We start from the raw sequence: 13151 nt of genomic DNA on the forward strand, positions 1-13151 counted from the left end.
TTTGTGCGGTGCATTGGAAGTGCAGAGTGCTAGATAAAGGCTAAATATTATGTTCAGTTACAGCTACCTGATAGGATTGGGTCACTTATACAACTGATATAAATAAAACCTGTCATATTTTGTTTTGTTTTTTTAAGTTGAACAGAAAGGTACTTTTTACACCTTGAAAATGTAGATTTGATAAAAGTTTTTCCATCCAACATATATTTCCATAATGATGCCATTTACCACAAGAGGCACTCTGTCCCTAATTAATTTCCAAAGCACCTCACCTGATTCCCCCATCCTGCCAGATCTAAACATACCATCTGCGAAGGGTCTTGTGCCATACAGTTTGTTCTTGCATGTACAGACTATAATGCTATCACTGGGGTATCTTACTGCCACTGGAATTGACTGAAACCTGGTGATCATTATTGAGTGCAGTAGCTGTATCAGAGAAGAAGGTGCCAAAGAACCTTATACAGTCTAATGCTCCTGAAAAGCAATCTATACTAATGGTCTTTTACACACAGACTAAGGGAATCCAGTTGAACCGTGGGGTCAAAAAAAAAACCCAAACACCATCACACACAAGCTGCTTGTCCAGAACTTTTCAGATTGTAAACTCCCTGGGCAGAGAGACTGTGTCTAGGTCAATGATGCTTAACCAAAAATATTACAGCATTATTAAGATTAAGAGATTACCTGATAGAGGTCAACAGATTGAATGGCTGAGAAGGTAAACTGGGCACTCCTAGTTCGACTCATAATACAAAAATGAGGGACATTCAATGACATTTTGAAAAACACAATTCAGAGTGAATCTGTGAAACGGTCTGCTACAAGGTATAACTGAGGCCACAGCTTAGTTTAATTTTAAAAAAGGACTGGACATTTGTATGGATAATGGGAACGTGCAATTAGAGGCAATGCATAGGGAGAATATGGGGTGGTGGGGGGTCAAGTGACTTCCCCAGATTGAACAGCGGGGAGTGGAGAGGGAGAAGCTCTCTGTCCTCTCCCCGTGCCTCTCCCCCTGCACATTTGGCTGCTCTCCCTGTCCCTAGCAGCTGGGTGTGGAGTAGGACAGAGCTGCTTCTGCCTGAAAGAGCCTGGCTGGGAGGTTCGCTCGCTCGCATACACACCCACCCACACACCTCCCAGCCAGGATCTTTCAGGCAGAAGCAGCTCCATCCCACTCCCCGCCCAGCTGCCAGGGACAGCAGCTGAACCGGGTGGGGGGAGGGAAGGGAAGGGAAGAGGAGATACAGGGAGAGAAGGACAGAGATCCCCCCCGGGGAACATAGGACAGGGAGTGCGCTGCGGCCCTAGGCTGGGCACAGGGCGGGAGGGATCACTGTTCAGGGGAGACGTGGGGTGGTCACATGTCCTTCCCTTTAGCTGGTACCCACCCAGTATGAGAAGGCACCAGTCGCCTATCCTCACTACCTGGAGTTGGGAAGAAATTTCCTGTCATAACTGTCCAGGTGTAATGGTCTTACATCCGCCTCTGCAGTATGTGGTGGGGGCCACTGTCAGAGGCAATATGCTGGACTCTTCCTATGTTCCTACTAAGGCTCTGGTTTGTGCTTGAGCTTTAAAGGCAATGCTAGAACATGAATAACCGCTGACTTGAGAGCAGTGTAATCACTCAATACGGATACAAGTACATGGGTTATTATCAGTATGTTGAATGACAGGCTGATGTTTTGGGGCATTCCAACCCTGCCTAGTCCCCTTCAAGATACTGGACACTCACTGTACCCTCTACAATGCCAGCCATGTGTCAAAGAACTGAGGCAATAATCAATCATGACTATTTTTTTAGGATCGTACCAATGGCCAGATGGGAAAATATAGCATTAATACAAATTTTTTTGAAAGAATACAAGGCTGTAATTCAGCTGAGGGGCTCTATTGACATCAGACAGCACGCACACAGCTCAAGTTGTTACAAGGGGCAGTAAGGCATGCTAGTGAATTCCTGCCACAGATTTCTCAAACTCGCTGTGGGATTTTGAAAGAGAGTCCTTTGCTGAAACATTTTCTGAAGCTTCTTGAAGGTCTTCATAAACCCTACTCTACCCCACCTCAAAATGCAGCAATGGAAAAGTTGGGCAGGGTAGGTGAGGATCAGTGCTTACTTCGTAATGAAAGAGGTGCCACGGCTCAAGCAATTTTTTTAAACTTTCATAACTGACACAGAAGTGCCAGGGCTCAGCCCTGGCACAAATTAAGCACTGGTGAGGATTGTCTCCAACGCTCAAGTGAAAAGATTTGACAGTAGAGTTGTATGTATATTGAACTGCAACAAGGGATGATCATGATTACAGAGGAGATTATCCATCTGTTTTCCTTAGAATTGTTCTGGTTAATTCTGCCTCAGTGTGTCTTATTATAAGCCCTTCTAACAACACGTTGATAGATCTGCAAGCCAGCGGCATCACAGGAAAATGACTGTCCAGGAGCAATAAAACCAAAGCATCTGTCAGAAGACCTGGACAGCAGCCAACGTGCTTGCATCAACCCCAAGGTAAAGTGCTTCCTCATCAAAGGCATCCTGGATCCATGCAGAGGGCTTGAGCCTCAAGTGTTCCTCTGTAACTAGTCAGGCAGGATCCTGTGGAACTCCTGCAGATGGTGTTACAGTCCCCAGTTGCTTGACGGTTGGCATGGATTGCTCTGGCCCCTATCATCCACAAAAGGGATTAGATACTCTACAATATATCAGACAGTGGAGGAGCTGCTATTCTCAAATTCCTAGGGCCAAAATAAGCTTAAGTCACTTCACGATTCAAGGTCATTTCATTCAAGGTACTGTTTGCAGTTAGTTCTCTGTGACAGGAACTTTAGTGTTTAGCTCCATAATGGTATGTGGATATATAAAGCCCACCCCTGCTCCCTGGGCTTCAGAGCATGAGCTCCAGCTTGAGCCACAACATCTACACTGTACTGATGTTTTCAGCACGAGCCCGAGTCTGCTGACCCCGACTCGGAGACTCAGTGACACAGGGTTTTAAAACACAGCGTAGCCATATCCTGGGAAGCTGCAGGGCAGAAGTCCAACAGGAGAAAATGAAAATGTTTCAGTCCCTGCTCCACCTGTCTCCACCACTGTGGTGCTTTGTAGTTGCCCAATAGTGAAGACAGATTATGCTGTAGGGAAGCCAGATTCTACCAGAAGAGCTATAGGACGACCCCATTCTACAAAGAAAGTTGAGTACTTGTCAAACAGGATTATGATGCTCCACTCACATGGAGCTCAGCAAGGATATGCACAAGTCAGCTGCTGTCGGAGCTGGACACTTCCATTCTAAGTGAACCAGACTGGATTCCTAGGTTAGCAGCACTGGGAGCCACAAAGCCCCTGGGAACAGTGACCCCTCTGGCCAGTTAATGAGCAATGCCAAGGGACTCCAAAGGAAGGGATGGCCAGTCTACCTTAACTGCACAGATGAAGGGTGGGGAGAGGCTGAATGCTGCAGCCTGTTTGAGCATGCTGCAGCACTGCCCTAGTACTGAGTATAGCACGAAAACATCCGCCTGGAGACAAACTTTATGAATTAGTGATGGATGCAAGAGAAAGTTTATTTTTAGATGGCAGCAAACCAGGAGTAACCTTGAACTGGAGGCAAGCATCCTGCTATAGCAAACAATCAGAGCTCCACCTCCAAGCATTTCCAGTTCAGGCAGAAAGAAATGCAATGTGTCATACTCATTGTTAAGGCTATGTTTTAGTCACGGGTATTTTTAGTAAAAGTCACGGACAGTAAACAAAAATTCACAGGCCTGTGACCTGTCCGTGACTTTTACTAAAAATACATACCATGACTAAAACTTGGGTGAGGGGGGAGCGCTTGGAGGGGGGGCAGTCCGGCGGCAGTCGGGGTGCTGGGGGAGGGGGATCAAGGTGACCCAGGACCCCTTCTGGTGCTGGAGGAGAGGGGGGCTATGCCATGGTGCGCGGTCGGGACCACTGCTGGTACTAGGGGCCAGGCTGTGGCACGGACCCCCGCTGGTACTGAGGGAGGGAGGGCCGGCCCAGGACCCCCGCTGGTACTGGGGATGAAGTTGGCATGGCTCCCTACCCGGCTCCGTGTCCCTGCAGCTCCTGGGCCAGCACCAGCCACTGCAGAAGTCACGAAAAGTCAAGGATGGAATCTGATTTCCGTGAGAGACTCTCAGCCTTACTCATTGTGTATGACTGATAAGCCAATGTAATTTAAAGAGAAAGTTTATATTGTTCAAGCATAATGAACTGAGTCCTTGCTGTATTAATCCAATATGTATTGTGCTGCTCCAAGCTTAAAGCATTTTTCAACACTCCCCTTTTGAAATGCATAACGTCAGAGTCTAAGCACAGAGGAGGGCAGAGGGCACCGCATTAGGCTCAACCCTCATTCCCCAAGGCCAGAAGGAAACATTGTGATCATCTTAGTCTGACCTCCGCTATAACACAGGCCAGAGAACTTCGCCAAAATAATTCTAGACCAGATCTTTTAGCAAAACACCCAGTCTGAATTTGTCTAGCTTCAACTTCCTGCCACTGGACCATTTGGCCACCAAATTAGCCACATCTGTCCTTTCCATTACACAGACTGCTTGGCTGGTATGGGCAGCCTGTGAGTTAGAGACACAGTAAATTCCATGACCCCATCTCTCAGAGGCCGCTTGCGTGGAATTTACTTAGCTCCAGGGAAATGGATGTGATTGTCTTTGTTCCAAACTGAAGGATAACAGCCCTATTAGTCCCTTTGGAAATCTTGGTCCTAACTCAGAACATAACAGGTGATGCTTCTGCAGGTTTCATAATCAGCCGGAACTTGTCCAAGAATTTAAATTTTGCCCAAACATCTCCTTGAAAGATAGACTCCAAACCAAGGTACCTGTGTAACAAGGGGAGACTGACTCCTCATTCACTGAGTAGAAAACTACCAGGTTATCACTGCATATTAACACCAAAGGAGCCTGGATGGGGCACAGGTTGGGCTCAAGATATTAATAATGAGAAAGACTTTCACTTAAATTACTGATTCTAATCTAGCGCAAGTGGTCAATGACTAAAAGCTACCACCACATGATGGACTGTTCAGTGGGCCCCCATTTAAAGTGAGGCAATGGGTTCTCAATCCAGTTTCTAATAGGCAAAGTATCTACGTTAAAACACAAAACACACCACTACAATTGACAGCTGGCCATCTGACTGTTTCAGTAGAGAGACTAGGAATGAACTGACCACAGAGACTGCCTTCCCTTCTTATGCCAGAGGTGGTTCCTCCAGGGCAAGATTTAGGCAAATTAGCAGTGAAGTGTGGAAGAAGCCTACACTGCTGTTGCTTGCATCGTACCGGTAAGCATAGGGCATCAGTCTCCAAGTTTGAGAGTCAAACACTTTTTACAAGCAGTAGTTCCACTAAAACCCACCCTCTAATGCCTGCTACCAGTCTTTGTGATGAAGGACTGTATAGTGTGTTTGACAGAAAATGGAACGACGAAGAGCAGCAGGAATATGCAAATTAACCCGCAACATCAGCTCTGTTATGATGAAGAGACCACAAGAAAATGTCAAGAGGACCCACTTTGGAATAGATGGGGGAGCAGGAAAGGCTCCAGGACTCTGAATCAAAAGCTTTGGAGTGCCAGGAAATGGTTAATTTTAGATCATTTGGATTTGGCAGCAGCAGCAAGAACAAGCATTTTATAAACAGCTTCCAAATAAAAAAAGCATTTTGGGTATGAGAAGAGAGGGATGAAAAGGGATATGTTTAATGCGCTCCAGTCACATGGCTTTACATCTCAAGCTGCTCTAAAGGCACAGGCCTCCAATCTTCCACACAAACATCCCAGCTACTAAACTAATTTTACATTTTAAATGTCAGGCCCTTAATTTCCTGAATGGGAGCAGCTCAACCCCAGCAGAACACGCTAGTTGTAAATACACAGTCGCAATCTCAGAGAAAGCCCCAAATTTAGGGGATGAACTGAACAAGTTTTGATAACAAGCAGCCCCCTGCCAAGGATCCATAGGGCATGCTATGTCTCTGACCATTCCACAGTCTCTCATCAGTGCACTCCTCTTAGGCTTAGTCTACTCTTAAGAATTAGACTCACCAAGCTATGTTGCACAGAGCTGTGTAAAATGTCCTGTTCTGTGTGATACATCTAGATCGACATCACTCATGGTGTAGATGTAGCTAGGCTGATGGAAGAAACCAACACCTCTTTGAGAGGTGCATTATGTACATTGATGCAAACACTCTGTGTCAATGCAGGAAGCATCTACACTTGAGTGGCACAGATGCAGAGACTGCAGTGTAAACATACTCCAAGATAGGCTCTGGGCCTCCTTTTCGCTCAAGGGGAGCCCTGTGGCCCTCCTACTCTGAGACTGGATCCCCGGCTTCAGGATGCATTTCTCTCAATGGCTCCTTAGCTCGGTGCTCAGAGAAATGGATTAAAATAAGAGTCCATACACAGGAATAGGAGTACTTGTGGCACCTTAGAGACTAACCAATTAGTATGCATACTACAGTATGCATCCGATGAAGTGAGCTGTAGCTCACGAAAGCTCATGCTCAAATAAATTGGTTAGTCTCTAAGGTGCCACAAGTACTCCTTTTCTTTTTGCGAATACAGACTAACACGGCTGTTACTCTGATACACAGGAATCTTACCTGTCTCGCTTTCCCTTGCTTAGGTAGGTAGGCCTCATTTAATATTGGATTGGGAGACTGCCTGCATGCTGGCAGCTTTGCTTCTGTCAGACAGCATCTTCCTTACTGCCTGTCCATACTGCCTGCCCCACAGTGGAGCTCAGGAGACCCAGATTAGAGAAGGCTCCCGCGCTGTGGAGGGCACATTACTAACAGAAGCCCCTCAACAACTGTGTCTTTGCCTCAAGTCCCAGCCACCTGGCTTGTTTTCATGGGTACTGCTCCTTCTTCAAGCTTAGGCAGGGGGGGACTATGGTCAGATAAGTCATCTTCCATCCACATCCCAAAAAGTTAGTGGTTTGGTTGAGACAAGGTGAGCGAGGACCAACTCCTATGGTCTGGTTGTCAGGCTCCATTGTATCTTCACGGCAGCTCCATTCACTTGCTGACAGTTCCTGATAGCCCAGTTACCAATCCCAGACATGACTACATGACACACACACTAACCCTCTAACTGCCTATTCCCTGCTTCCAGAGAATCTCTCTAGACAGACTTTAACCCTTTGAGACCAGGTAACAAGCAGCACAAGATTAAACTGAGTCTCAAAAAATAACATTTCCTAAGAATAATGCATAAGCCTTCCATGTTCTCCACATCCTTCACTGAAGACAGGCTGATCCAATAGTGGTCTCAGAAAATAAAAGGAAGATCAGAGATAGCTTTCTGCCTTGCTAAGGTGAAGTATAGTGGAATAGCAACCTGAGACCTGAGTGCTGGAAAGCATAAAAGGCGGTTTACAATTAAGGTACTGACCGGCATTGTTACTGCTTCTCATTACAAAATGTCACAGCTTTTCAGAGTTAATTGCTCTTCCTCCTTAGTCCCAGAGAATCCGGAGATAGCAGAATTACCGAAGTCTACAGTAAGAAAATTAACCACTTCACTGATATGCCAGGTGCTGGTAACTGGCTCTCTGGTCTCCTACTCCTGTCATTAGTGTTGAAGCTCTGTGGTTGGCTCCAGGCAACTACCCTTTACATCTCAACTACACTTTACATTCCCACTCATTTGTGTGCACCCTAGCCTACACTTAAATTCCATAAGGTCTGGCAAGAGCGGCCTTACATCCAAGGGATGGGAAGGAGTAGTATAGCTGAGATCTTAACCTGGGCGTACTACCATTTCTATAGTGTCCATCAGCAGAGTATACAGCCGCTGATCAGGTCAATTAGATCTGCTTAAACGGACAGTTGCTTGAAGAGTCTGGGAACCACATGGATGGAACTTTTAAAAACATTTTAAAGTAAACCAATCATCAAGCCCCCACTGCCCTCAGAACCCCGGTTAAAAGAGAAGAGAAAAAAGTGAAGGAAAAATGGCATAACAGTAAAGGCCACACAACCTATTACAGATGGGACCTGTTTAGCACAGACTATTCTGTTTAAGCAGTATTAGCAGCTGGTTAAGTGCTGAGTTGCCCTTAATTCATTATTTAAATCCTATGGAGGGAGAGGTTTGAAAATCTGTCATTTGGGTCAGACCAGAGTCTATTTTTGACCTGTATTTACTACAACCTCTTAACGCTCCCTCTTGCATTATAGAAACCTAGCTAAATGGAGCTTTTCCACCGAAACCAACAGGAAGAGACAGGGCAGGTTTCTGAAGAGAATATGTACATCAAATAGAAAGGAGTCAGGAGAGAATCAACCTGACAGCTGGAAAGGCAGAATCCTTGGCAGCGGCGTAGGTCTAGTGCATGTAGAGTGAGACTATGTTGTGTAGTGCCTTCAGGAGTGAGGGTGAGAAATAAGTCACCCTTCTGTCCTTGGTTTTAACTGCACACCATGCCCTAGTTCAGCTGTCAGCCCACTGCTCCACACCACAGAGCTAGACAAGTCTAAGCTGCAGACAGACTTTGGAAGCTGCCTGATCCTCTTCCTTTCAGGGCTCCTTTTCATTTGCATAAGGATAAGGACTGACATTCCCGTTATTCCCTCCCAGCTCGGTAGGGTTTTTAGAGTTACATCTGATACAAAGGAGGACACAGTCCATTGCTCCATTTCCACACAGCTTTAATTAATGCTTTCCTTCTCTGGGTTGCATCTGACAGTTCACACAGGGGAGAGGCAGGCAGACTGTGACAGTGTCCTCACGTCCTGCACTGAGGGTTGCACTGAGCACGGGCATCGTGTAACACGAGGCAAAAGAGAACCACGCTCAGCTTGGGAAAGTGAACAAGCTCTCAGGGGAGTTTCCAGCTGTAAGGTTTATTCTTTGGTTTTTCTAAGAGGCAGCAGCAGCCTAGAGGGGCTTGTTAAACAGTTTTATTTGTGTTTCACATAGAAGCACCACCCATTCCCTTAATTAAGCTGTACATATTGACACATTAGCTTCACCTCTCCCACCCCCTCTTGCCCTGCCAGCCCCTGGTAAGGAGGGGTTGTTTTCAGCTGTCTAGTTTCAGGTAGTAGATGAGAAAGTCAGCAGAATAAACCAGCTTTAATAGATTAGGAGCGCACCTGGAAGAATACTGAATCCCGTGCATTTGAAACAACCTATAGTGAGAGCCCTACACACCAGAGCCAGCCCATTCCTGTCATTGCAGGATGCTTTCATTTGCAACCAGTTCTCAGCTATGCTCAGGCTATACGAGGAATCCAGCTGACTTCAGAGGGAGGGAGAGTATGTGTGTTCCCAGGGCAATGGTGCTGATGACCCCAGTGAAGCAGGTTTTCTGTTAATCTTAATGAAGCGTCAGCTTCTATATCGGTCCTTTACCCGGGAGCCAGGCACACAGCATGCATCCAGAATGTGCTCTGCATGGCACTCACTCATACACCACCTCCTGCACGCATTCCTCTGAGGGACAGGTTCAAGGTTTCCACATCCTCATTCCTACTTTCACCAGTGCATCTGAAAGGGGGAGAACACCACCTTCAATTCCAGATTGGCAGGTAAGAGCGTTGCTATTATTCCTGTAGCAGCAGGCCCAGATCACTCACTGGGGAGGGAAATCTCATCTTAAAAGGCCAAGAAAGTGGAAGAAATCCTCACAGTTGCAGGCCTACAAAAAAAGAGGGCATCTGCACTGCACAGCTATCAGGCACTTTTCTCTTAAGAACGCAAAAGAGAGCAACTGCAGAAGAATGGTTTACAGTAGTGCACACGCTTATTTACAGAGTAATGGGATAAACTAAAGAAAGGAAGAGTTACACTTAGTAAAGTGAACTGTCACACTGCTGAGATGTGTCGGAAGGGGTAGGAGCTCCGCTGCTTGTATTGAAAACTTGACTGGACAAGTGGCCAGGAAGTATAGTGTCAGGAACAATCCTGCCTTGACACCTAGTGTTGGTGGAATGGTAGATGGGATTTATCCCATCTTTAGCTTCTCGGAATCTCACGTGTTTAAACCCCTGGCAGAGTAACTCCTGACCCTAATGAAGGACTAACAGAAGGAGAGAAGACCAGTGAAAGGAGCTATGTCTACACACTCTGCACTAACTGGAAGCCTCAATATCACCATCCATTAGTCACTGGTGACACTGAGCCACAAGACTAATCGCAAGGAGGGTTATTCCATTTTAACCAGTACACATCTCTCCAGTCGTCAGCAACGGATGTACACTTAGCAATGGGGTGAAAAGGGTGGTGTACAGAGACAAAGCCTGCATGAAAGAGGCCAGATTTCTTCCTCAAGGATCTGTATGCATCCTCCATTAACAGCACAAAACAAACAAAGCTGAAAGACTCTTAAAGCAACACTTGACAGAAATAAATAATAAGCTGAAATGGTATTAATTTATACCACTTCCTGTGTAACTGTATATTCAACAGCAAGAATGTGGGGTGCTATAATATAGAAGGTATTTATTATTTATTTAGCCCTAAATCAAAGGATTAAAACCAAGGCTAGTTTTTATAAGGTTTCATCAATTTGATACTTATTTTAAAATGCGTGTACGTCTCCCTTAGAATGCTTAGGGCACACTGAACTAGAAGCTCAGGATGGGCTAGAACTCCAAAATTTCAAATTCCCCAACAGCATGTAACCTTTCTAATGGAAACCCGTGCCCCTAGGGAGTCACATCTAGGAGCAGTCCATAAGCACGGCTCACCTTGTGTATGAGTCTGCATGTCACGAGCCAGCTCCATTGGAAGGACAGAGTTAACAAGAGTGGAGATAATAGCAGCGTCCAAGTTGCACATTGCTCCAAAGCACTTCAGCAGCAGCAGCCGCAATGGCACTCGGTGTTCCTAGAAAGACAGGAATCCTTCCAATAAGACAAAACCACAATTGAGTACTCAGTTCAAGACTGAAGCCAAGCAGGAAGCTTGCAAGTCCACACGTGCTGTGACCAGTGCAGGTGAGTGAGCAGAAGCGCTAGGCAGCCCAAAGTTTCAACCCAGTATCAGATATGGCACAGATCTTTCCAGTGTACAAGTTGATCTAGCCCCAATACCAGCTTTTAAAAACTGTACAGATTTTTTTAAAAACTCATCTTTGTGATGGGATCAGCTTCTAATTACTGTACTATTGATGCTAACAAAGGGTACAGGGCAGCAATAGCTCATATCTGAAATACTGTGCATCTCATCCGCAGTTTGACTGTTGTGACAAGACAAATGGAGAGCCTAGGGTGTAAGATCCTATTTTGGCCCCACCAAAACCAGGCCTGATTCACTCTGAACGCCTGTGCTTCTTACAGGGATGCAGAGCTTTCATGACCCCGGGGGCAGATACAGTGCTCCTAGGAGACCTATCGCTTGCAACACCCCTGTTTACTTAGGGAGTAATCATAGTGAAGTGCCTAGTGCAGAACTGAAAAGGAGTTTCAGCTCCTCAAGATCTATCAGGATCTATTAAATCTAAACCAATTTTGCAGCATCTCTGACAATTAATGAAAAGGACCTTGAAGGGCTGCTATAAAAATTGTCAGGTTTCACGCTGAGAGAATGGATTTTTAATCAGAAGGCTTTGAGTGCACAAAGCAGAAATTGCACCGTCAAGACTCTTTTCAAGGCAGTGGTTCTGCTTGATCCTGAAGCCCACCCTCAACCTGACAGGAGCCCTGAGGCTAAGCTTCACCTGATATCACTCCAAATACCAGCCAACAAACTGGTCAGAGAGATCAAAAGAAACCTAAAAGAACAGAGAGAGGAATCCTGGCACCAACTGTCATAGGTACTAAAGTCCAATGGGTAACTGTTCCACGCTCCATATAGTCATTCATCCTGTAAAATCACGTTCACAGAGCATACCATGGAGAGCAACAATGCACTGGGAAAGCCAGCAGACTCCTGTACTCCTGACTGGGCTTCCCAGTTCTCTCAAATATGTTGCGGCCTCTTCCATAGCCAAGCTCTGGGTTTATACAGAGCAATGTTTTATTAAAAGCTGATTGCATGGTTTGCTGTGCTGTGGCTGGGGACTAAGGAAGAATCTCCTATCCATGCCTAAGTGCTACCGCAGTGAGCCTTAGAAAGGGAATGGGGTAGAGAAATATTTCTATAGGCACAGAAGGCAAACTCCACACTTCTTCCTCTGAACATCAATTTCCTTCCTCAGTCCCAGGGCTCCTCCTCACAACCCACTTTCCTAATCAGAGCTGTTTACTAATGTAGAGCCATGCATCAATTAAGAGAGGAGAAGCCACAGCCTGTCAGCTTTCCCAAGGCATTCTCGGAAATCCTTCCTCTAGACTATAGTAGGGCTGCTGCTTCTGTGGAGCTAAAAAGAAAGCTGCAACCTTTACTGTTCCGACTGCTTACAGGTACAGTTCTAAATACTGCTCCTGAAACTAGACCCAAGTCCTACCTCCTCATTGTCCAAGTAAGCTCTGCACAACCCACAAGTATAATGCACAGTTACCTAAGTGTGCAAGAAGGATTTTCTGAAACTCAGTCTAGTTCAGACAGTAAAAACTGTCCAAACAGGGAAAAGTTTTACATACATTCATGCTTGTTAACCCTTCTCCTTTGGGTTTACAGGGAAACCTTCAATAGAAGATAGGAAGAATCCAACACCTCTTACCATCTGATAATATGCCACAAGGGACAGGACTGATTCAAACTCATTCTTTTTGCACATTTTCTTGCAAACATCAGGATCTGCATCTGTCTGGAAACACAATCGAACAAGTGAGATTGTTGGCATATTGGAGAAGCCAAAGGGTCTCTATCAGGAACACAGAGAGGCCCCAAGTCAGGCTGGCCTTTCAGCAGGATAAAGAACTGTTCCCATCTCACCAGTTCCTCCATCCCCAGGACTTCAGTACCCACAGCCCAACCATCCTACAAAGAAATTAGGAGGGAAGCACTAAGACAGTGCAAGGGGAAACAGCTACCCTAGAGATTCCATATCAAAGTGAACTCCTGGAACTGCCTCAGTGCCAAGCAGAGTCTCTCCCTCCGTGTCTTACATGCTGAAAGCATCTGAAAAAGGTGAACCATGATGGGTTTTGAAAATACTGTTTGTGCTGCAGTCGCACCCAGAAGCCCCAGTCAGGGCTGGGCTT

The 13151-nt window shown here is 45.9% G+C and overlaps 1 protein-coding gene across 7 annotated transcripts in view; it reads right to left on the minus strand.

Moving 5' to 3' along the window:
* The window catches only part of NCKIPSD (NCK interacting protein with SH3 domain), a 95254-nt gene that overhangs the window by 10403 nt on the left and 71700 nt on the right, over positions 1–13151 (minus strand). For 6 of the 7 annotated variants that reach the window (XM_037903897.2, XM_037903898.2, XM_043550833.1 and 3 more), the window contains exons 7-8: positions 12668–12754; positions 10752–10890 (exon numbers count right to left, since the gene is read on the minus strand). In XM_037903897.2, coding sequence (XP_037759825.1) covers positions 10752–10890; positions 12668–12754 — 226 coding nt within the window. The remainder of the gene's footprint in view (positions 1–10751; positions 10891–12667; positions 12755–13151) is intronic. The other variant, XM_043550836.1, reaches the window with a different exon arrangement.

The sequence above is a fragment of the Chelonia mydas genome, chromosome 7 (assembly GCF_015237465.2).
Source record: "Chelonia mydas isolate rCheMyd1 chromosome 7, rCheMyd1.pri.v2, whole genome shotgun sequence".
Classification (NCBI taxonomy): Eukaryota; Metazoa; Chordata; order Testudines; family Cheloniidae; genus Chelonia; species Chelonia mydas.